General features: G+C 47.7%; 1 protein-coding gene and 1 non-coding gene across 2 annotated transcripts in view; both read left to right on the forward strand.

The window, feature by feature from the left end:
• Positions 1-16,099, forward strand: part of caps (capricious) — a 45,989-nt gene extending 29,890 nt beyond the window's left edge. Inside the window, 2 exon segments of the mRNA XM_033381954.1 lie at positions 289-524; positions 12,658-16,099. Of these exon segments, the coding sequence (XP_033237845.1) occupies positions 12,927-15,371 (2,445 nt within the window). The 5' untranslated portion in view covers positions 289-524; positions 12,658-12,926 and the 3' untranslated portion in view covers positions 15,372-16,099.
• Positions 16,100-17,249: 1,150 nt separating this feature from the next.
• TRNAL-AAG (transfer RNA leucine (anticodon AAG)) lies at positions 17,250-17,331 on the forward strand. Its single transcript has one exon. It is a non-coding gene; the product is annotated as a tRNA-Leu (tRNA).
• The last annotated feature ends 6,432 nt before the right edge of the window (positions 17,332-23,763 follow it).

The following is a 23,763-nucleotide window of genomic DNA, read 5'->3' on the forward strand; positions in this document are numbered from 1 at the left end:
TAACGCAATTAGTGATCTCTGGACTTCCCTTTGATGCATTGATTGGAACCATTAAGGCATTAACATAAATAAATAAATAATTAAAATTCCAAATTAAAAAAAAAAGAGAGAATTCCTTGAAAAATAAATTGAAAAAGATAACCCGTAAAAGGAGGAGAAGGAGGACCCCATTTGAATGAATATTTTAAACGAATCATAAATTGGCAATATGCGTACCTCTTTGAATTATTATTAAAAATTTACCTTGAATAATTTATGATTTTTTTACACATTAAATTCTCGTTTCAGTTACAACAATATGTTTGACAACAAAGTTCCGGCATTCAAATTGAAATTGAATTAAAATAAAATAAATAAAGAGTCGGAATCGGAATCGGAGTTGGAGGCGGAGTTGGAGTCGGAGTTGGACAGACAAATACTCTGTTTGAATTGTTAATGAGCCCACAACAACAACGCAACAATAAAAAGTGTTAAATGCTGATGACGTCGGTGCTGCTCCACCAGTGCTGAAAAGTCAATTAAAGGTAATCAAATCGAAACTGATTGCGTTACAGCGCCTGGCAGCCAGGCACCCAGGCGACAATAATTTTAATTCGCATTGATGTTGTCACTTATTTCATTTCATTTTACGCTAAATACAACAATTAATTGGGGCCACAGCGGCTCTACTCTGTTGGGCCTGTCGCTCTGCGGTTTTTAACGCTCGGCGAGACAAGTGTGCACGCGGTTTTTGCCGCCACTGCGATTATTTCCGCTTACCAAGGCGATTTTGTGTTAGGGTTTCTGTGGCTGCAAACGGATTAAATGGATTATCAAATGTGATTTTGTTGGAACCCCCCCGCAACACCCAACGCCCCCTTCCGTTGGAACTTTTCATCTTTCGACTGGCGACTTTTCCGACTACGTGACTTTCTTGGGGTTAACAACAGCAACAACTATTGAACACTAATTGCAAGTTGTTAATGTTGTTGGCAAAGCACAGCGAAGCGACTCAATTGAAAATGTTGTTGTTGTTGTTGTTTTTGGAAACTTTTGCAAAGTAATATAAATCACCCAAGGGTTGAGCAGCACAGTAAACCGAGGAGATCGGTAGAAGGCTATTTCTTTCTGTTGAACGGTCGCCCGTTTAATGACGCAAGTAATTGCGACTGCAACTGGCAACTGGCAACTGGCAGCTTGCAACATGGTGCACAGGGGTGGGGAAGGAGGAGGCTAGACTTAATGAAAATCAAACACAACGAAGCAGCAACTACAATAACTCAAAGTCGGTCAACTGTGCAGGGGAACACGCTGTCGCTATCGCTGTCGCTGTGGCTGTTTCTGCCGCTGTCGCTGTTTCTGCCGCTGTCGCTGTTTCTGCCGCCGAACCCCTCTTTGAGAGACATTTCCTTTCCGAAAAGCAATAATTGATAAACGAACAGATGTACAAGTGTTCGGGATTGAATGAATCAAGCTCAATCATGATGTTGATATCCAAGTCAATGGCTCGCTGCATGCCAGGCTAAATTAATTGATTTATGCAGCTGGAAACTGCATTTGATGAGCTCTCATTCGCGTTTAATTGAAAACAGTAATTCAATTAATGAAAGCCGGCCCAAAGAAAACTCTCTTCTGTCTTTAATTAAGTTCAAGAATGACTGTTTTCCCGTGCCAGACTCTCTGGCGGACTCGCTCTCTCTCTCTCTCCAGCCCCCTCAATAAATGTCACGCCAGCAGAACCCCCCACCCCCTCTCTCTCTCACTCTCTCTCGATCTGAATGCGGAAGCCAATTTGGCACATGAAACGCTCGCGCGCCTATACAAAAAAAAACTGGAGCGATGTCGCAACGCGTTTAAAACAGCGCCAGAAAGGCGTTGCGAGGAATTTTTCCGCTGACAAAAGAACTTTGGAACGTGACTTTTGTGGCAAGTGTTGGCCCGGCTTTAATGGGTTAATGATCAACTGAGGGGAGTGTTCCCCCCCCAAAGCGGACCTTTAGGAACCCAAGATCGTATCTTCTAAGGCATTAGTGCCGGCCTTTAAGACTTAATCGCATTTCGTAGGAGATTTTCATGCTTTAATCAAAATTTGCAATTTCATTGCATTCCCAGCCGCAGAGAGAGAGAGAGAGAGAGAGAGAGAGGGAAGTCTTTTGTGTCTCTGCTGGCTTACCTCTCACATATATCATGTCTCTCTCCCCCCCCCAATGCTTCGCCATCTCTCTTTGTTTCGCTGCTGTCTGCTTATGTATTCATAATTAAATTAATTAAATTCTTGCGCTTCAATTAAAATCTTATTAAGTTTCACTGTATGCCTAGCCACAGCCCCAAACAATGGATAATCGGGGGGGAAGAGCCAAAGAGCGAAAGACTGAGAGGGAGACCGAGAGAGAGAGAGAGAGAGAGGAGAGCAAGAAGCAGACACAAAATGGACAAACTTCTTATAGAGCTTACACTTATTCACACATTGCAGGCGAAGAGGCAGAGAGACGTGTGGCAAATGATTCTCCATCGCCTCATCGCACACCCCCTCTCCCCCTCTCCCCCTTCCCCCTTTGGTTGAACATTATTCAACAGAGGCAAAAAAAAAAAGAGGAAAGAGAGAGTCCTGCCTGCTGCCGTGTCCGTGGTCCTTACTCGCTTTTATTTTTGGGTGCAAACCCACAGCAAAGAAGAGTAGCAGAAGGAGGAGGAGACCGAGGAGGAGGCCGAGGAGGAGGACGAGGAATGCTGGCAGACCATGTGGTTCCGTTGCCGTTGCTGGTTGCTGGTGGCTGGTGGCCTGTTCTTGTTGCACCATCGTACTCCGTACATATTGCCGCTGCATTCTTCGCATAAATTTCGCCATCGCACTTAACTCATGTCTCGGGGTCGGTCGGGGTGCTCCTCTCTCTTTAAATGAGTCTGGTTAGCTCTCTCTCTCTCCCCGCCCTGGGCACAAACAATGGCGCTGTTTAAGGCAAAAAAAACCACCGCTCTTCTTTGCTCTCTCCCCCTCTACCGCTCTCCCGCTCTTTGCTGGCGCACCTCCAGCCACACGAAGTATAACTCTTGCACACACATGTGACGTCCCTCCGTTTGCAGTGCTGCAGTGCTGCAGCAGGGAGGGGTGGGCAGGGGGCAGGGGGGAGGGGGGGCTTGGCGGGGCAGTAGGCAAAAGTTTATTCCTATTTCACTCGCTTTTTTTCCCCTGTACTTTGTTGAGCGTGGAAATTTAAAAGCAAATGCAAACAATATGGAACATTTTCAATGCGGCCACAGTGGGACGGAATTAGCGAGAAAACCGGAGAGGGGAGTGGAGAGGGACTCGACTGGGACGAATGTGGAAGAGAATTGGAATTTAAGAAATGAATATTCTCATTAGGATTTAATTTACCAAATCCGAAATCTAAAAAAAAGTATAGGAAATAAAAAATTAGAGCAAACAGAAAAAAATTTATTTATTTAGAAATATATTAAACAACTACAAATTAATGGATTAATTTAGTGAAGAAATAATACTAGGGGAACAAATAATAAAATATAATAATAATAAATATAAATAAATAAAATATAATACTAATTTGGATTTGGATAATTACTGATTTCAATTTACTTTAAAACTAATTAAAAATATATTACCAAAAAATATATATATAAATTTAATGGAGAAATAAAAATAGGGGAACAAATAATAAAATATAATAATAATAAATATAAATATAAAAAATATAAAAATAATAAAATATAAACCTAATTAAAAATATATTACCCAACACAAAAAAATATGAATTTAATGGAAAAATAATAATAGGGGAACAAATAATAAAATATAATAATAATAAATATACATATAAAAAAATAATAAAAACAATAAAATATAAAACTTATAAAAAATATATTACCCAAGAAAAAAAATGAATTTAATGGAGAAATAATAATAGGGGAACAGATAACAAATATTAATAAACATAATAAATAAAATATAAAAAATATAAATATAATTTGGAATAATTAATGATTTAAAAATACTGTTTTATTGAAATACAATTATTTATTTATTTTTATTTTATTCTTTATTTTTTAAAATTTATTTTGCTTCATTTTTTTTATTTTATATTTTGAAGTAATTCTTGTACTCGTAATTTATTATATAATTTGTATATTGTTTTTATAATAATATATGTATTATTAAAATACAATTTTTTATTTATTTTTATTTTATTCTTTAGTTTTTAAAATTTATTTTGTTTCATTTTTTTTATTTTATATTTTGAAGTAATTCTTGTACTCTTAATTTATTATATAATTTGTATATTGTTTTTATAATAATATATGTATTATTAAAATACAATTTTTTATTTATTTTTTTTTATTCCGTATTTTTTAAAATTTATTTTGTTTAATTTTATTTATTTTCAATTTTGAAGTAATTCTTTTATTCTTGATTTATTATATAATTTGTATTTGATTATAAAATATTATCATTTATAATAGCATAATATAATAATAATTTATAATAATATATGTATATAATTTAATATTTTGCTGCTTGCTGTTCAATCTTGCAATCATTTATCCAAGAGCCAAGATCCACAACCGTGCTGCCTTTGTGCCACTGTGCCACTGTGCTTGAACGGTGGCTAGGTGAGAACGGGCCATGGCCAAGTAAATCAGCGCAACTGTGAGACTAAATTTCAAGCGCACTAAATTTACGCACACCCGTTTAAACACGGTCTCCCGGCCCCTCCATCCACCCGTCCACCCATCCGACTAGCCCCAGCCCTGGACTAGAGAAATGTAAGCTGCCTGCTTAGATGCTCCTCGCTCTCTCGCCCTCTCCCTCTGCCTGCTATCTGCTATCTGCTATCCCTTTTGTTACATCCTTGCCGTGCAATTTTCACCATTTTGTGGTGCACTTTGCGCCTGGCCGCGATTTTACGAAAGATTTATGGGCCACGACGCTGTCCTGGCCACTAAGTCCAGGTTCAGGCATTCGCCGAGAGCAGAGACCCCACCGCGCACTCTCTCCACTTGCCGCTGCTTGTTGCAGGTGAGGCGTGTCGAGTCAGCAACAAAGGGGAGGCCGACGGGCGGGGCGGGGGGAGGACAGAGGGCGAAGGACATCCGGTGGGTAGTGTCGCGACGGCTCCACTTCTAATGCCTGTCAGCAAATGCCGCTGTAAGGCCCCAAAAGCCGCCTCGTCCTTCTGCCTGGCATACAGGAAAATCCCCATCCCGTCCGCCCCAAGACCGTTTTCATTTAGCGCTCTCTTTACCTTTTTACTATTTAATGCTTAATTTAAATACAAATCCGATCTGTTTGCTGACTTTTGCCGATAAGAGCGGGGAAATGATGGCCAAAGTTGGCAAACTTTTCCCCCCACCCAAAAGGAAAAAAAAACAGAAAGAAAAAATCATTTGTGCCCAGGCCAATGGCAATTTAATTTGCTTTGGCTTAGAGCTGAGCAAACTTTTGCCTCACTTGAAACGGAAACGGTTGGCCTCAAGCATCTCTTAAAGATGTAGGTCCAAGGACCGGCCCAGGGGTCCACGAGAAGGATTGATCCGATACGAGTTCTTAAAGCTGTTACCTCTTGCCAGTCTTCTGTTAAGGCCTTAATCCATAACATATAAGCTTCCTCTTCCACTTAGGGTCATCATCCTGCCACCCAGGCCTCCTCCACAATCCCGCCATTCGCATTCTCTATTCATAGAATTTATATCTCAACTTGCTAAGCCGTGTTTGTAGTAGAATTTCCACTATCGCGCCTTAATTTTAAAGCCCTCGACACTAAATGCACCACACACAAAATCCCCCACCGTCAGCTCCTCGCAGTCCTCGCAGATTTCGTGGAGAGTTTATGTTCGACATGCGCTGCTACGGGCGCCATATGCGCGTTTATCAAAAAAGAAAATCCCCACTAGCTCTCGGCCCCACCTCCGCTCGAATAAGTCCAGTATATATATGGGTTAGTTTTCCGTTTGCCATATAAATTTGTTTAAGACATATAGCAAGGATCAATAGCTCGGGATTTATTGTCTGCCACATATAACTTTGTCTTGGGCTTTAAACTTCCAGACACACGGAAGTGCAGGGTGCCGGGTGCCGGGTGCCGTGTGCCGGGTGCCGTGTGCCGGAGAGGAGATTCCTAGATGGCAAGGTCGATGGGCGAAACTTTTTTACCTACTTTTGGCTGTCGCCGCTGCTGGGGTCTGGGGTCTGGGGCTTAGGCAGGGAGCCAAGCCCCAGAAAAAAAGAAGAAAATTATGGCTAAAATGGCGACGTCGTCTGGGGCCTCCACTACGACATCGACTTGCGGTCGTTTATATGTAAAATATTTGGTTTACTTTATGACTGCTTTGGGTATTACTCTTTACTTTCTTGCCAATGCCAATTCTCGCTCTATCGCCCTCTCTCTCTCTCTCTTTCTCTCTCTCTCTGTCTCTCTTCCTTGTTCAAGTTTTTGGCAAGGCAGTAAAACCAAAAAAAAAAAAAACGAGCAAAAGAAGGAGCCAAAATACCGAGTACGGTGCTAGGAATTATGCCATAAAAGCCATGGTCGTAGTTCCAACTTTTGCCAAAATTCTTGGCTTGTCGTCGACATCATCCACCTTCTCCATTTCCTCATATTTCTCCCCCCTCCAGCCTTCTTCTCCCGTACGCTCCTCATGGTCGTCATCGTCGTTGTCGCCGTCTCCTAGTCTCAATGTTCAAGGGACCCATAAAATACTTTTTGAATCCAAAGCCGCGCGCCATTGTTGTTGTTGGTTTTTGTGGGTCCTTTGGTGCGGGGGAGGAAAAGACAGAGAGATTACCGCTGAGGGAGCTTTCCTCGTTGAACCAGAACAGGACCAACAAATGAGCCAGCTCACTGGGAGGCCTCTTTAAGTGCTCATTTTGGAGCTGTTGAACTTTGCAAAAGGGGAGCAAAGTCCTGCCAGCTAAAGGTTTACCAAAAATTACAGATTGTCCAACACATTCCATGATTCTGAAGCTATACTCATACATAGGTTGAACTTGAAGAGATTTTCCCCATATCGGGGTCACCAGAAATCAGATGTTCCTACTGAAAAGCAGGCTTGATTTTTTACTTGGTTCTTAATTAGAAACTCATAGGTATTGCCCAAAAGGAGAGTTTGTAAAGAGATTTTTCCCATATCGGGGTCACCAAATATCAAAGAAATTCCTACTGAAAAGCAGACTTGACGTTCTGCTTGGTTCTTACATAGAAATTCATAGGTATAACCTAAAATAGAGTTCATAAAGTGATTCTTCTTATGTCGGGGTCACCAAATATTAAACAATTTCCTACTGAACAGAAGACTTGTTGTTCTGCTTAGTTCTTGATTAGAAATTTATGGGTAAAACGTAAAATAGAGTTTCCAAAGACATTCTTCCCATGTCGGGGTCACCAAATATCAAAGAACTTCCTACTGAGCAGAAAACTTGATGATCTCCTTAGTTCTCGATTAGAAATTCGTAGGCATAACCTAGGGGGAGTTACTAAAGAGATTCTTCTTATGTCGGGGTCACCAAATATAGAAAAACTTCCCACTGAAAACCAGACTTCATGTTGTGCTTAGTTCTTACTTAGAAATGCGTAAATATAGCCTAAAGGAGAGTTTTTAAAGATATTTACCCATGTCGGGGTCACCAAATATCAAACAATTAATGTCCTGCTAGTTCTTCATTAGAAAGAACGAACTCTACTGCGTGGATCCCCTTGAAAATTGCCCTCTTTCCATGATTACAATCTCCATTCCTCCAGTCTCCGTCTCTGTCTCTCTCTTTTCTTTTGGCCAGCTCGTTCGGTGGTTAATAAACACAAATCAACTGCCAGTGAAACTCCGTTCAATTCGTGTACTCCGAAATCCAGATCCCCAGCTCAATTCAATTGGAGGGAAACTTTTGCCCGCGATTACCATTACTGCAAAATTGGAAGTAACATGTGTGGCGACGCGCAATTGCCAAGCGGCCCCCGGCGGCCACTCTGCAGCAGAGCAGAGCAGAGTAGAGCAGAGCACTCCCCTCCACTCCACTCCCCTCCACTCCCTTCCATTCCATTCCGATATATGCCCCACCTAAGCACCACCCATTCGGTGGCACCCATTCCATTCCATCCACAATCCATTGTTTCGTTTTCTATTTCACAGACGAGTGGATGTTGCCACAGCGACTTTCACTCTGGCACACAGCCTTCAGCCTTCAGCCTCACGTCGCGAAACGCTGGTCGGGTGTTGGGTGGTTGGGTGGTTGGTTGGTTGGGTGGATGCCCCAAATACCGCTTCCAATTTGGTGGAGTCTATGCGTGAGCTTGCATTTCTTTGTTTTGGTCTCTTTCTGATGGCAAATATTTGGTCTGCCTCGAGTTGAGCAGGAATAAAAAGTATCTACCAGATGCACAGACTCAAAAGACTCGAAGTCGTAGCTAAAAACTGAAGCTGTAAACTGTGCAAATAGTGCAAATACGGGGGAGGATATCAACGGAAGAGCCGGAGGTTTCGTGGTACATGTCTCGAGCGGAAACTGTGCCAAAAGACGTATGGCACAAAGCAGGATAAATTTGCCAAGTTTATCATAGCCAGAGGAGCAGGGATGGGGAATGGGGGACGGGAGGAAGTCGGAGATTGGAGAGTGGGGTGCCAGAGCTTTGGCTGTTGGCAAAACATGAGCCAAGGCATTGAGCATAAAATATTGTCGGCGATATTTTAACGCGCGCTCAAGCGAAATTGTCATATAAATAACATCATGGCGAAGGGGTTGGGGGTCCTCCTTTGGGGGGGTTTCGGATTTAAGGTTCTTGGCGCTGCTCGTCCGTGGGAATATTGGCCGGGCTGCTTTGAAATATTAAACATTTTTAGGGCACCGAAAGGCAAACAAGGCACAAGTTGAAGTTTATTGCTGACATTTGATGGCTGGCTGACTGGCTGACTGGCTGCCTGGCGGTACACAAGTTGGGCAAAAGTTGCGAAATTGGAGCATCGGCGGCTGCGAAACCTGGCAACCATTATCCACCAGCAAATTTTTATACATTCCTTCAATGCTATTTTTAAAAGCGCCAAACTTTTTGCCCCACAAACAGATAAAAGGAAGCTGCCACGAAAACGTTGCCATCCCTGCCGTCGCTTTTGGGCACAACTGTACAGGCTCTCCCTCTCCCCCTCTCAAAATGGGCTATAAAAGCCATTAAATCAAAAGAAACTTGCATTTATTTAGCAATTTCCACCAAACTGCAACCAGAAAAAGTTGTGGCAAAAAGTGTTTCTTGTTTTTTTTTTGACTACAAAAAAGAATAGCAACAATATAGATGGGTGTGAAAAGGGTTGTGGCACAGGGGAGGGGACGGAAGTCATAGAAAAAGCAAAACCAAAACCGAAGGGAACCCAAAATCCAACACAAGACGGAACCGGAGTGCGCCCACCAGACAGATATAATAAAAAGAGGTTTTCCACCGCCCCCCACACGGCTCTGCCAGTGTCCGTTGTGCCCCACCCTCTTGGTGTAACCAATTTTTGGGGCCATGGCCGCAAAGGCTGCACAGTCGCAGTCACAGTCGCAGTCGCAGTCACAGTTCGAGCTCAACTGACAGCCAAACATTTATAACAATGGCTAAAAAGAGGGTCTAAAGGGGTTGGGGGGGGGGCTCGGACACGGACCCGGCCACGGATACGGACGGAACTAATAAATGAGTTTCAGCAACAGCAGCAAAACCAAATAAAAATGTCCCCCACTCCCCCCCTCCCCCAAAAAAAAGCGAAAATAAAATCTCGACGGGAGACTATAAAATATTTAGAGCATACTTTCGGTGGGTGAGGGTGGGGGAGGGGGGAGGGACAGACAATATCCTGGCTGCAGGAGCGGCTAAAAGGTGGGGCACGGTGCAGTGTGTGGGTGACAATTTAAATAGCTGCAACTAAAAGGAAATAACCCAAATACCATTGAACGGTGTAATGGGAATAGTTAAAAACTGAATGAAAAGTGGCAGGAGGAGCGAGTGGGCGGGAGAAGAGAGTGGGCGGGAGAAGCGAGTGGGCGGGAGGAGCGACTGGGCAGAAGTAGCGAGTGGCAGGAGAAGCGATTGGCGGGAGAAGGGAGTCGCAGGAGAAGAGAGTGGCAGGTTCTCCTGCCCGAGAGGTAGGAGAAGCGACTAGCTGGAATGAAGAGCGAGTGAAGGAAAGAAGAATGACGAGTGCAGACAAATAAGAAAGTTAGCGAGTGAGGCAGGCGATGGAAGCGAGTGAAGCAGGAGATGGAAGCGAGTGAGGCAGGAGATGGAAGCGAGTGAGGCAGGAGATGGGAGCGAGTGAGGCAGGAGATGGAAGCGAGTGAGGTATGAGATGGAAGCGAGTGAGGCAGGAGATGGAATCGAGTGAGGTATGAGATGGAAGCGAGTGAGGCATGAGATGGAAGCGAGTGAGGCAGGAGATGGGAGCGAGTGAGGCAGGAGATGGGAGCGAGTGAGGCAGGAGATGGGAGCGAGTGAGGCAGGAGATGGAAGCGAGTGAGGCAGGAGATGGAGCGAGTGAGGCAGGAGATGGGAGCGAGTGAGGCAGGAGATGGAAGCGAGTGAAGCAGGAGATGGAAGCGAGTGAGGCAGGAGATGGAAGCGAGTGAGGCAGGAGATGGAAGCGAGTGAGGCAGGAGATGGAAGCGAGTGAGGTAGGAGATGGAAGCGAGTGAGGCAGGAGATGGAAGCGAGTGAGGCAGGAGATGGAAGCGAGTGAGGCAGGAGATGGAAGCGAGTAAGGCAGGAGATGGAAGCGAGTGATGCAGGAGATGGGAGCGAGTGAGGCAGGAGATGGAAGCGAGTGAGGTATGAGATGGAAGCGAGTGAGGCAGGAGATGGGAGCGAGTGAGGCAGGAGATGGGAGCGAGTGAGGCAGGAGATGGGAGCGAGTGAGGCAGGAGATGGGAGCGAGTGAGGCAGGAGATGGGAGCGAGTGAGGCAGGAGATGGAAGCGAGTGAGGCAGGAGATGGAAGCGAGTGAGGCAGGAGATGGAAGCGAGTGCGTAAGTGAAGACAAGAAATAGCGAGTGGACTGAAGGCGTATTCGCTTAAAGACAGGCAGGCACTGGCCTGCCAAAGAAGCGATTCAGTGCAGGAAAGCAAAGAATAATCCAGAGAATATTCGAATTTGTTTGAACTCTTGAGGGACTCGTAGGTACGAGTGTATCAAAAATAATAATCCAAATAAAGTACGAAATCGAGAATGTTGCGGCATAAAAGACCATCAATCTTCATGGCAGATGTTCCGAATAGGTGCCAGGGTTTAGGGAATAAAACATGGCATAGAGGATACCATCTCAAGCCGAAGGCATACACTCGTACGAGTATACACCCCCCTCTGCGGGGAGGAGGCAACCAGCCACAGGTCGTGGGGCTCACAGCTCAGCGAGAGGCAGGGGCAGGCCTGTGGCACTGCGTTGGCCATTTAACAGGATTTTAGCAATTTAAATTTGATTTTTCTCCCCCGCCATCCAGCCATCTAGCGATCGCTCCCTTCTCCGTGTGCATTCCAAGCAGCTGTGCTCCGGAAAAACTTCACAATTTTCTGTTTTTATTTCCCTGAAATTGTTGTCAGTTGTTTGTTCTCCGGGAAAAGTCAGTCGGTTGGCGGCGGTCCTCTCCTGCCGTTCCCTTCAACAAGTTGCTTTATGGCATATGCATGATAATGATGAGGAGTCCTGGCTCTGGCTCTGGCTCTGGCTCTGCTCCTGGGTCCTGGGACCCTCCTCGAATGCCATTTTTTTCGTGGGTGTGTGTGCTTCATATGATGCTCCCGGGTGTTTATGTGTTATTTACATAATAAAAAGCGAGAGTTAAGAGAGATGAGCGGCATCCCACCATCCCATCGCTGAAGTATGACCCACATCTATGATTATTTTCATAGCGCCTTGGGGGCCGGCGCCACGCCTACGCTGCGTAAAGTTTGAAAATACAACAACAACAGAAACAAAAAAGGGGAGCAAGAAAGCCGGAAAGGGGGGAAAGGGGGAAAGCTGCCTTTGTGGAAAAAGCAAATTTTGCCTTTGTTTTATTTATTTTATGGCCCCCGTTCGGGGACCCAGTGCCGATATCCTTTCTCCTCCTTGAACTTCCCGCAGTTGCTGCTAAATTAAGTTTTGTTTGCCCCGTAGTCCCCAGGATCCGTCCCGGGATCCCAGCCTCCCAGCCTCCCCGACCTCGGAGCTGATAAATGTCCCCAAAGCAAACAAAATGCAAGTTGTTTTTTAAGTTTCGGCCCCAAACTATGCTGCGGCATATCGTTTGGCCTTTTTGGGGGGGCGGGGGACTTGGGGTTTTGACTTTGGGGACTTGTCAGTTGACACAAAGGGTTGGCCCGGTCTGGGGCCATTGTCGTCTGACACGTGTACGAGGGGTATGTGTGTGCTGTTGAGGGGTTGGAGGTCCTTCAAGGGAGGAGAGCCCGCAGAGAGCGGGTCAAAGGACGGCCTAATGTCAGAGCCGTGGCCATTTAAATTGTCTTCATTTGTTTACTGTCCAACAAAGCAGCAGCAGCAGCAAAAAAAAGAAGCGGAAAAGCGCAAAATAATCCACAAAACTACCGATTAACTCCAGCGGCAGCCACAGCCCCAGCCCCAGTCGCAGCCAAGCCAAAAGCATTTTCGAACTCTAATGGAAAATCAATTTAAAGCCCCCTCTCTCCCCCCCTTCTCCATTTCTATCGTTGCAGGCGAATGTCGGAGTCTAGAAACGAAAGCCATTGGCAAACTTGGCCAAAGCGTATTTAGCCTGGAATAAAAACGGGCACAGCACAGCAGACGAGGAACCAGCAAAACCACCAATCACCAGAGCGATAGACAGACACAGACACAGACAGAGACAGGGAGAGAGAGCAGAGACAGACGGCCAGGAAGGAAGGAAGGGTAGGAGGCAGACCCAAAGCCAGACCCAGACCCAGACCCAGTCGAGGGAGGACTGAGAGACAGAGAGAGCCGTGTAATGAGCAGACGACGGTCGTCGTCGGCCAGGGCAATTACCATGTCGCCATCACCACCGTTGTCGCTGCCAGTTGCTAGCCTGGGACTAAGCCTGGTCCTGGGGCTGCTCCTGGCCTTGCTGCAGCCAACAAATGGCCTGGCAAATTGTCCAAATGGCTGTGAATGCGATGACGACACCCTGATGGTCAACTGCGGCGAGGGGCGGCTGGACGTGCTGCCGATAGCCCTGAATCCGGCCATCCAGCGGCTGGTCATCAAGAACAACAAGCTGAAGACCATCGACTCGTCGATGCAGTTCTACGCTCAGCTGACATTCCTCGATCTGTCCTTCAACGACATGGTGACCATACCAGAGCGCTCGTTCGCCTACCACGCCAAGCTCCAGGAGCTGCATCTCAACCACAACAAGATCGGCCAGGTCTCCAACAAGACCTTCACGGGCCTCTCCACCATCAGTGTCCTCAATCTGCGGGGCAACCTCATCGCCGAGCTCGAGTTTCGCACGTTTTCGCCCATGGTGCGGCTGGAGGAGCTGAATCTCGGCCAGAACCGCATCAGCCACATCGATCCGCACGCCCTCGATGGCCTCGTTAATCTGCGGGTGCTCTATCTGGACGATAACACCCTCACGACCGTGCCCTCGCAGCTGACATTCCAGGGTCTGCCCAGCCTGGCGGAGCTCTATCTGGGCACCAACTCCTTCATGACCATTCCCGGCGGCGCCTTCCAGGACCTCAAGGGTCTCACGCGCCTCGATCTGCGCGGCGCGGGACTCCACAACATCTCCGGGGAGGCCCTCAAGGGCCTGGAGGCGCTGCGCTACATGGATCTGTCGGACAATCGCCTGGCGGCCATACCAACGGCGGCCCTGCAGCGTCTGGGCCGTCTGGAGCAACTGAGCATCGGCCAGAACGACTTCGAGGTGGTGGCCTCGGGCGCCTTCGCGGGACTCCGGGAGCTGCGGCAGCTGGAGCTGACGGGGGCCCAGCGACTGAGGCGCGTCGAGAGCGGGGCCTTCACGGCCAACACGAACCTGGAGCAACTGAATCTGTCCAGCAACAAGCAGCTGAGCGAGCTGCACGCCAACGCCCTGGGCGGCCTGCCGCACCTCAGCTCGGTGATCCTGAAGGAGAACCAGCTGAGCACCCTGGCCGAGGGCCTCATCCCCTGGGCCGATCTGCAGACGCTCGACCTCTCCGAGAACCCCTTCGTCTGCGACTGCCAGCTGATGTGGCTGCGGAACCTTCTGATCAGCAAGAACGCCAGCAGCCAGTACGCCCCGGTGGTGTGCGCCTACCCGGCCACCCTGCGCGACCTGCCCCTCGCCCAGCTCTCGGAGCCGCTGCTCGGCTGCACCCACGGGGCGGCCAACAAGCAGGCCATCATCGGGATCTTGGTGGTGGCCTGCGCGGCCCTGATCACGACCCTGGCCCTGGTGCTGTACACCTGCCGTCGCCGCATCCGCGAGATGCTCAAGGGCCACTCGGCCCTGGGCCGCAAGGAGCGCGAATACCAGAAGACCTTCTCCGACGAGGAGTACATGACGCGGCCGCCGCCCGGCTGCGGCGGAGTCCATCCGGCGGCCGCCTATCCCTGCAGCCAGTCGCAGTATATGGGCAGCCGGCCGATACCAGTGACCGAGCTATAGCTAGAAGCTCCACCCCCACCTCAGATGCGGGGTAGGGGTGGCATCGCCTCCACCACGACCACCACCACCACCACCAGCAGCGGGAGCACAGCGGCACCGCTGCAGCAGCTGCAAGTGCCCAGCCCCGTCGATCATGCCGCCGCCGCCTCCTCGTTCGCCCAGCTCAGCCACATCCACTACATGACCAACAACCAGACGATCGCCAGCCCGATGACGAACCCCCAGATGCACCACTCGCAGCAGGACATGCGCCTGCTGGCCAATGGCGGGGGCAAGACCCTGAACGCCGCCTCCCTGCCCCGCCACCGGATGCAGGAGAGCACCCTCTCGCACTACAGCCAGCCCCTAGCCCTTGCCAACGGCATACGCCTCACCCAGGACCACTTCAACCACAACCACGGCCACGGCCACGGCCACGGCCATGGGCATGGGCATGGTCACGGCCACCCGCACAGCCACACCACCCACAATGGAGGGGGGGTGTACGCCAAGGCCTGCGATGCGATGGCCGAGCCGGGGTACATACACAACAATTCGCACTACTCTCTGCCCCTCGACCACGATCTGCCGCCCAGTCCCACGCCCACACCACCACCGCCGGCCCTGCCCCTGCGCAATGGGGTGGGCATGGCCCTCATCCATGGCAACACAACCGGACGGCGATCCTTCAACAGCAACAGCAACAGCAACAACAACAACGTGGCCACTCTGTCGAACAACAATCATCATGGAGCAGGCGGTGGAGGAGCAATCCTGGCATCCAGCAACAACAACGGCAGTCTGCGTCGCTATCACTGATATACGGGGAAGACGTGCGGCACCCTGGGTCGCACCATCAAGCCGAAACCGAGTCAGGACATTGAGCTGTACCATTTCTACAAGGGCTAGAGCACAGGACACAGCCAGGACACAGCCTGGAGGAGGTCTCTGCGGCGGAATTTCGGGACGAATTTTGTGTGTGTTATTCTACCTACGATCCTTGGATCCATTCTATGATCTAATTTATCTAATTGTATATTCTTATGTTACGTGTATTCAGGCGCAAGCATTTTGTATAAATTAGGATTTAGTTGAGTGATTATTCGGGGGGAAAGGGCAGCGGCAGTGGGAAAATCCCGTGGAAAATCCAGGTGTAAATACAGGAGAGCGCGCACGGTTTGGCATTCACTGGAAAGCGGCAGGACCCCCTGCCAGCTCTCCCGAAAATGTCATTTCATTTGCATCCAGTGATCTTAACTATTAAGTTCTGCTTAAATTAAAAAAAAAAACAAAACAAACCTAAAAAAAAAACAACACTCTAAAATTCGTGTAAATAATTAGAAGCCTCTTTCGAAGAAAATTCAAGAAAATTTCACAAGAAACGAAAAATGCAATTTCACAAAAAATACTTACAATTAATTTACGCGCTTAAGCACCAGTCACTAAAACTATGTATGTATCTAGACTAAACTATCACCGTAAAAGTAATCGAAACGGCATTAAAGGATACGAAATGAAGCAGCTAAAAATATATGCAAAAACAAAAACAAAAGAAACAAAAATAAAACAAAATGGATATTTTTTTTTTTGTAGTTAATAAACTCCGTAAAATATATAAAGATATGCCCTAAAGTAAACGACACAAAAGGAAAGATATAGCCACCACACTATGAAAAACTGTTCAATATTTACGTAACGTAACGTAACGTAACGTAACGTATCGTATCGTATCGTATTGTAGATCCTATGACGAATTCACAACAGAAACAGAATATGAATAATAAGCAATTTATGCGGAATAAATATTGAAACTACATTTAAAAGAAATAATAAAAAAAAAAAATATATATATATATATATATATGAGAATTATGTGTGTAAATAAAAAACAAAATACATAGCTATGATCGAAGGAAAATTAAAAAAAAAATACAAGAAGAAGAAAAACTGAAAGTTTTGTGTTGATTTTTGCTTGTGTTTATTATTGTTTTTGTGATTGAGGTCAGGCTTTTGGGCAGCACTATTCGAACGACTGTACATAAAATACATGCATATATTTAACGATTTAATGGAACAAATTGCAAAACCAATACAAGGGAGTTTAAAAGTAACCTAAAAACAAAATGGAAACATAAATGGAAACAGAAATGCAAGAGGAAGAGGAAGAGGAAAACTTACTTATTCAAACGTAAAATTCATATTCATATTTCATAACAAAGCAGCAGATCTTTCCATCTAGCAAAAACGAAGGAAAAATATATGTACATCTACTCGTATGAATAAATTAAAACAATTTGAAAATACAATTTAAGCAAATTACAAGGGACAACCACAGTTAAACAATCGGCGCCCCCAGTAAGGGACAAATGCCGTATATAAACGAGTAAATCATAAAATACCTACAGTTAGGGAGACTTTTTTTTTTTGTTTGTTTTTTGTTTTTGAATTTCGTTGGCGAATAAATAACTAAATACTCGTAGCATAAAGTGCGAAACAAACCAAATATGTGGATCATCATCTAATCGTATCACTAAAAAGGACAAAACATAACACAAAAACACATACAAGGAACTCTTTCTCTAAATTGTAAGCGAAAGAAGAAAAATTTCAACCATGTTCAACAACTAGAAGATAAAATCAAATAAAGAACAAACTTAACAATACAATAGAAATATTTGGTGGCAGGTGTGTAGCCGGGGTAGCGTGGCCGAGCGGTCTAAGGCGCTGGTTTAAGGCACCAGTCTCCTCGGAGGCGTGGGTTCGAATCCCACCGCTGCCAGATGGGTGGATTTTTTTCCTATTTTATGGCTTGTTCGGCAAGCTGTTAACGCTTCGAGAGCAGTACAGTTACAGTTGTGCTGGTGTCAAATGCAAATACCGAAAAACACTTTTCTATGGCAGTTTAGTTAATGCCTCCCCCTGCAAGGGGGGGGGGGGAGCTTAGCATCGTTGGCACTCATCTGCATAATTTAATTACATTTAACAATAACAAAAACACGTGCACACACACGCACAAGCAGGGCTCACATGTACGTGCAGCGTTTTGCGCTAATAAGCGACAGGGTCGTCCGCGCCACCCCCCCCCCCCCCCCCCCCCCCCCACGCCACCCTTCAGCCTTGGTTGCAAGTTGTCAAGCGATGCGCGATGCAATGCTTGCTACTCCCCGTACGAACAAAAATCTCAAGTGAGCCACTAGAACAGGTAGCGTGACACGCGTGCGAGCACGAGAGCCACAATATCGGGTGAGAGCTGGGCGGCGGCGTGCAGGAGAGAGTGGGTGGCACCCGTCACGCACTCACCGCTAGACAATGCCCAGTGGGGCGAGAGAGAGCGAGAGGGAGGGAGCTCGTTCTGGCATAAACAGTTACACATTTGCATGCTCCGTGCCGTCGCTTCCTCTCCTGGGATGCCTTTAGCTGCTGCTCCACTGCTGCTGCTGCTGCTGCTGCTTCTCTTGTTGTTTTTGCATACTCGTATGCGACATTAGCGCACGCAAACAACGTGCACACAATTAGAAGAATTAACAGCAGTTAAGGCAGCAGCAACAGCAGCCAACAGCCAACAGCACAAACTTGTGGCAAGATGTGCTGCACTGGAGAAGAGTCCCATTCCATTCCTCCCGTTGCTGGCGGCTGTTGTTGTTGCTGCTGCTGCTGCTGCTCTTGTACTTGTAATTTAGTTTCGAAACGAGTTGCCGCCGCTGCCCCCCACCCTGTTCCCTCTTTTGGCCAATCTTGGGTTGTTGTTGCCACAACTTATTGGCCACAACATGCCAACTTATTAGGCAAAAGCGCAAAAGTTATAAATTGTTTTACAAGGCGCACATTGTGTTGGCCATAAATATGAGTGGCGGTGTGGGGAGAGTGGCGTCTGGCGGGTGCCAGGCGACAGGAAGCCAATAAGTTGCTGCAACAAGATGCAACACATTTCGTGGTCTTAAGGTTAAGGTGGTATAATCGCACAATTGCCAAAGGACACACATTCAGCTAATAGATAATACAGGGAAAGCACCCAAAGCGTAGGTGCCATCCTGTTAGGCCCTCGGATGAACGGCACAGATAGTTCAAATTTCGATATGATTTATTTCAATGGAATCAAAATCTGTGGAGAGCGGTCAAGATCCCGAATTGCTTTGCCATTGCATCCTCTGGCATTGCTGCCAGACGAAAGACACAACGGAATGACGAATGTCTTTCTTGTCCCATATAGAGCTCCTATCGGGAGCTTCAGGAGCATCGAGAGCCTCAGGAGCATCGAGAGCCTCAGGAGCATCGATAGCCTCAGGAGCACCGAGAGCCTCAGGAGCATCGAGAGCCTCAGGGACATAGGGAGCCTCAGGAGCATCGAGAGCCTCAGAAGCATCGAGAGCCTCAGAAGCATCGAGAGCCTCAGGGACATAGGGAGCCTCAGAAGCATCGAGAGCCTCAGGAGCATCGAGACCCTCAAGAGCATCGAGAGCCTCAGAAGCATCGAGAGCTGCGGGAGCATCGAGAGCCCCAGGAGCACCGAGAGCCTCAGAAGCATCGAGAGCTGCGGGAGCATCGAGAGCCTCAGGAGCACCGAGAGCCTCAGAAGCATCGAGAGCCTCAGAAGCATCGAGAGCTGCGGGAGCATCGAGAGCCTCAGGAGCACCGAGAGCCTCAGAAGCATCGAGAGCTGCGGGAGCATCGAGAGCCTCAGGAGCACCGAGAGCCTCAGAAGCATCGAGAGCCTCAGAAGCATCGAGAGCTGCGGGAGCATCGAGAGCCTCAGGAGCACCGAGAGCCTCAGAAGCATCGAGAGCCTCAGAAGCATCGAGAGCTGCGGGAGCATCGAGAGCCTCAGGAGCACCGAGAGCCTCAGAAGCATCGAGAGCTGCGGGAGCATCGAGAGCCTCAGGAGCACCGAGAGCCTCAGAAGCATCGAGAGCCTCAGAAGCATCGAGAGCTGCGGGAGCATCGAGAGCCTCAGGAGCACCGAGAGCCTCAGAAGCATCGAGAGCTGCGGGAGCATCGAGAGCTTCGGGAGCATCGAGAGCTTCGGGAGCATCGAGAGCCTCAGGAGCATCGAGAGTTTCGGGTGCCTCAGGGACATAGCGAGCCTCAGGAGCATCGAGAGCCTCAGAAGCATCGAGAGCCTGAAGAGCATCGGGAGCCTCAGGAGCATGGAGAGCCTCAGAAGCATCGAGAGCCTCAGAAGCATCGAGAGCCTCAGGGACATAGGGAGCCTCAGAAGCATCGAGAGCCTCAGGAGCATCGAGACCCTCAAGAGCATCGAGAGCCTCAGAAGCATCGAGAGCTGCGGGAGCATCGAGAGCCCCAGGAGCACCGAGAGCCTCAGAAGCATCGAGAGCTGCGGGAGCATCGAGAGCCTCAGGAGCACCGAGAGCCTCAGAAGCATCGAGAGCCTCAGAAGCATCGAGAGCTGCGGGAGCATCGAGAGCCTCAGGACTTCGGGATCATCCGGAGCCTCAGGAGCATCTTCTTCTCGGCACTCAACATAGGCACATTTGTTGAGACTCTTTTGGTCAGCTCATCGTGCTTGTCCCATACTGCGGTCGGGTTCGACGGATGTCATGTGGCAGAGAAAGTGGCATCGGCGAGCGTTGCTTCCCATCCACAGTACGCAGAGAATCGAATGTGCAACTCACCAAAAGAAAGCGAAGAAGGATGTGTGTATTCTTCCAAAGGAATCGAAATCAGTCGAATGAATAGACATCAGCGAAAGAAGACGCCATTTCCCTATAGCTCGGATGGCAGCCATTTGGAAGAATCTGCCATATTTTTGTGTGTGCCTTTCCACAGAGAAAACGATGCCAGAGCCTCTGGCGGATGAGTCAAAGTCCTTCCTAAAAGCCCTCCTCTGGCAGCCACTCTCACACCCGTAGATTTAATATTTACTTGATTTATTGCCATCATTTTGTACTCTAATTGATCTCATTTCATTTCATGCAATATGATTTTGCAACATTGCAACATGTCCACGAAAAAGAAGAAAAACACTGCTTTTATGCCACCAAAAATTGTTTTGAAAACAAAAGGACCCCCGACCCGGAGCGACCCAACCTTCTGATCTTCTGCTCGCTGTTTTCCCCGAATCGACCCACAACATTTTGTCTGCTGTGCTAATTTATATGTTAATTTTTTCATATTTTCCCCCCCACACAGAGCGAATATTATTTTTGTTTTTTTTTTTTTTTTTTTTGTTGTGCTGGCGAGTGTTTCATACAATATTTCGTTGATGCGGTCGCTTTATTTTGTATACAAAAACAGGAAAGGATGCCCAAGAGCCGTCAAAAGCCACAGCCACAGCAACGTCTATTCAAAAAGGCGTTTTGGTTTTTTCTGGGATTTTATTTTGCATGAAATTTTCGCTGAACTCGCACAAAAACCAACCGAAAGCAGGGAGGGAGGGGGGAGGGGCCGGGCATAGGCAGCGTTTTTAATTTTCGGCATGAATTAGAATAATAGTCAACGGATATTACACAATGGCAGACTTCTCCACCCCCCCACCAGCCCCTTGCGAGTCCTTCTTTGCGTCCTTTTGCGTCCAGGGACGTGGTCAAAAAAGGAGAGTGCCTGGGCAGGAGGGGGCGGTGGGTGGTCGGCTCGTGCTGTTTCGTGGGATTTCCGGTCAGCTCGGTTGGTCTTTTGGGGGCTGGGTATGTTGGCCATTAAGGGAATAGTTGATAGAGGAATCTTTAATGAGAGGCTGGCAAAATTCTGTTTCAGTTGGGGATTACGCTGGGAGTTCGAAAAAAGGATTTCATAGAATATTTGAGCAGGCATTTTCAGAGTTTTCTGATCAGATAATTGCTACCCCCCCTCCAGCATTCCCTTGTCTTTATTTTTGCTGTGACAAATACAAAATTTGGCAAAGTATTTAAAACAAGTCGCTGGGTGAGCGGGGCAAAGCGGGGCAAAAAGCACACAAAAATAACACAAACGAGGAACAAGGACATAAAAAGTGCTGACACCTTTGAAAAATTTTCACGCTAATAAAACACAAAACATGCCAGAGAGCAATGTGAAAAGCGTGAAAAGCGTGGAGGAGTCCCAGTCCCAGTCCCAGTCCCAGACAACTCTTGCAGTCTCTCTCGGAGATGGCGATAAAGTCAGAGGAGGTCCAAGAGGATGGGGGGGGGGTTGGGGGCTGCTACCGAGCAACCGCAGAGGGCGTGGAGCGGGTTCCCAGGACTTGTTTTGTATTTGTCCCTTGCCTTGCCTTTCCTTTCCTTTCCGAAATAAAAACCCACACAAAAAAAGGGGGGCAAAAATTTGTTTTAATGCCGCACTCTTTTATGCTTTTCTTTACAACTTCTTTTCAGCTTTTTCTTTTTGTTTTGTCATGTACAATTCTGCAGCGACAGCAGTACAAAATAATATCCCCCATCCCCCCCCCCCCCCCCCCGAAGGCAACCGCAACTTGTGCAACATCATAAACCCATTTGCGTTTTTAATTAGTAACATCGCAACTTTGCCAGTCGTAGGAGACTGCTCGAAGGGATTGTCACAGTGGGGCGGGGCAAAGTGCGAGGGGGGGGGGGGGGGGGCAAAAGTAAATGACCATGCACAAAATGTTGCACTCGCAGCAACAACACAACGTGCAACGAGTGGCAGATAGCAGGGCGAACAAAAAACAAAAAACGAAAAAAAAACTGGAGCAAATAAGGTAAAAATTTTTAATTGCCGCTGAAGCAAAAATTATTAAGTTGCGGTTTGCGTGGGTGCCGAGCGGGTTAGCCCCGTCGAGTACCCACCCTCGCTCAGGTCAGAGACCATCATCATAAAGGAGTCGGCGGGCGAACAAAGTTAAAAAAAAGCGCAACTCAAGTGGAGCAGCCGCCTCCAGTCAGAAGAGGATTCCGTTTCGGTGGGGGGTTGGCGGGGGTTGGGCCCATCCATGTATATGGGGCAATGACCGAGGGTTACCGCTGCTGACCAGTGAAGAGGAGCACGCTGAGGGGGTGGCGGGGGAAGCTCCCCTTTCGAGGGAGTTGTGTTTAAAATTGGTGGAAAATACACCGAAAAAATCCTACGTGGCGACACTTTAACAGGCAAAAAGGTCCTTTTCCCTTGATTCGCTTTTGGTCAGGCGGGCCAAGTCCACAAGTTTATGGAGCATCGAGCACTAAACGTTCTTCCGAAAAGGGGGAGCCCGCTGGAGCCGGCTAGTTTATGTGTCCGCTGTCCCATGTGCTCGCCCCAGTCATATTTTATTTCCGAGTTTCCTTTCGAGCCACGTACAAAACGGTCCAAGGTCCTTTGGTCTGGTCTCTCCGCCGTCCGGCTGCCCTCTACCACCTCCACCAACAATTGACAGAAGTCACAGTCCAGTCACAGAGCAGTTGCCACAATTAACACTACAGGGCGGGGGCGGGGACGGGGACGGGGGCGGCGGCTGGGGGACCGACGCTTGGGGGTCGTACGAAGAAGGAGCTGTTGCAAAAGTCCTGGAAATAAGTCAGTCCAGCAGTACGTGAGTGCGCAACAAAATCCGTGGAAGCACGTTGCACGTGTCACCTCACAGCGGCGCCCTCTGGCGTCTCTTTAATCCGCGCACCGACCCTTCTCTATACGGTTCTGTGCTCTTCCGTTTCAGTTGTGTTCCGTTTATTACGGAATTTTGACGGATTTTTAATCGTTTTTCATCATTTTATCATCCCCGACTGACAATAATAAATTGTGCTTTGACTTTTACAAGCAACCCTCCCTTCCTCCCCTCCTCCTACCCCCCCCCCCCCTCGCTGCTCGTAAAATGCGTAACGCTGTTGGCCGCCGACGGCGACTATTAAAAATTACATAATTGCTTAACTGCCCCCGAAAGTCGTCTCCCCCCTCCTCCTCTCTCTCCTTGCCTCTTTTGCCATAGCAAATTGCATTATTTACTTTTCAATACATTGCCAAAAAGAATCAAGAATCAGGGGGTGGGGCGGGGCGGGGCGGGAGGGGAGAACTTGAACAAATTTGCTTACGAAAATTTAAGTATGAAATCGACCATGACTAATCGATTATATAAGCGGACGACTACACGAATAATATGCCAAAATATTATTGCAAAATTGTAGAGTCTCGAGAGAGAGAGAGAGAGAGAGAGAGAGAGGGAGAGGCAGAGGGTTGCTAAAGAATTAAAAGCAATTATTTATACTCGAAATGGTTCTTGCAAAATGGACAGTGATTAAATATTTTGTTGGGATCGGAGGTGGGCGTGGTGCTCAGAGATTTTGCCTAC

Source organism: Drosophila pseudoobscura, chromosome X, assembly GCF_009870125.1.
Source record: "Drosophila pseudoobscura strain MV-25-SWS-2005 chromosome X, UCI_Dpse_MV25, whole genome shotgun sequence".
Lineage (NCBI taxonomy): Eukaryota > Metazoa > Arthropoda > Insecta > Diptera > Drosophilidae > Drosophila > Drosophila pseudoobscura.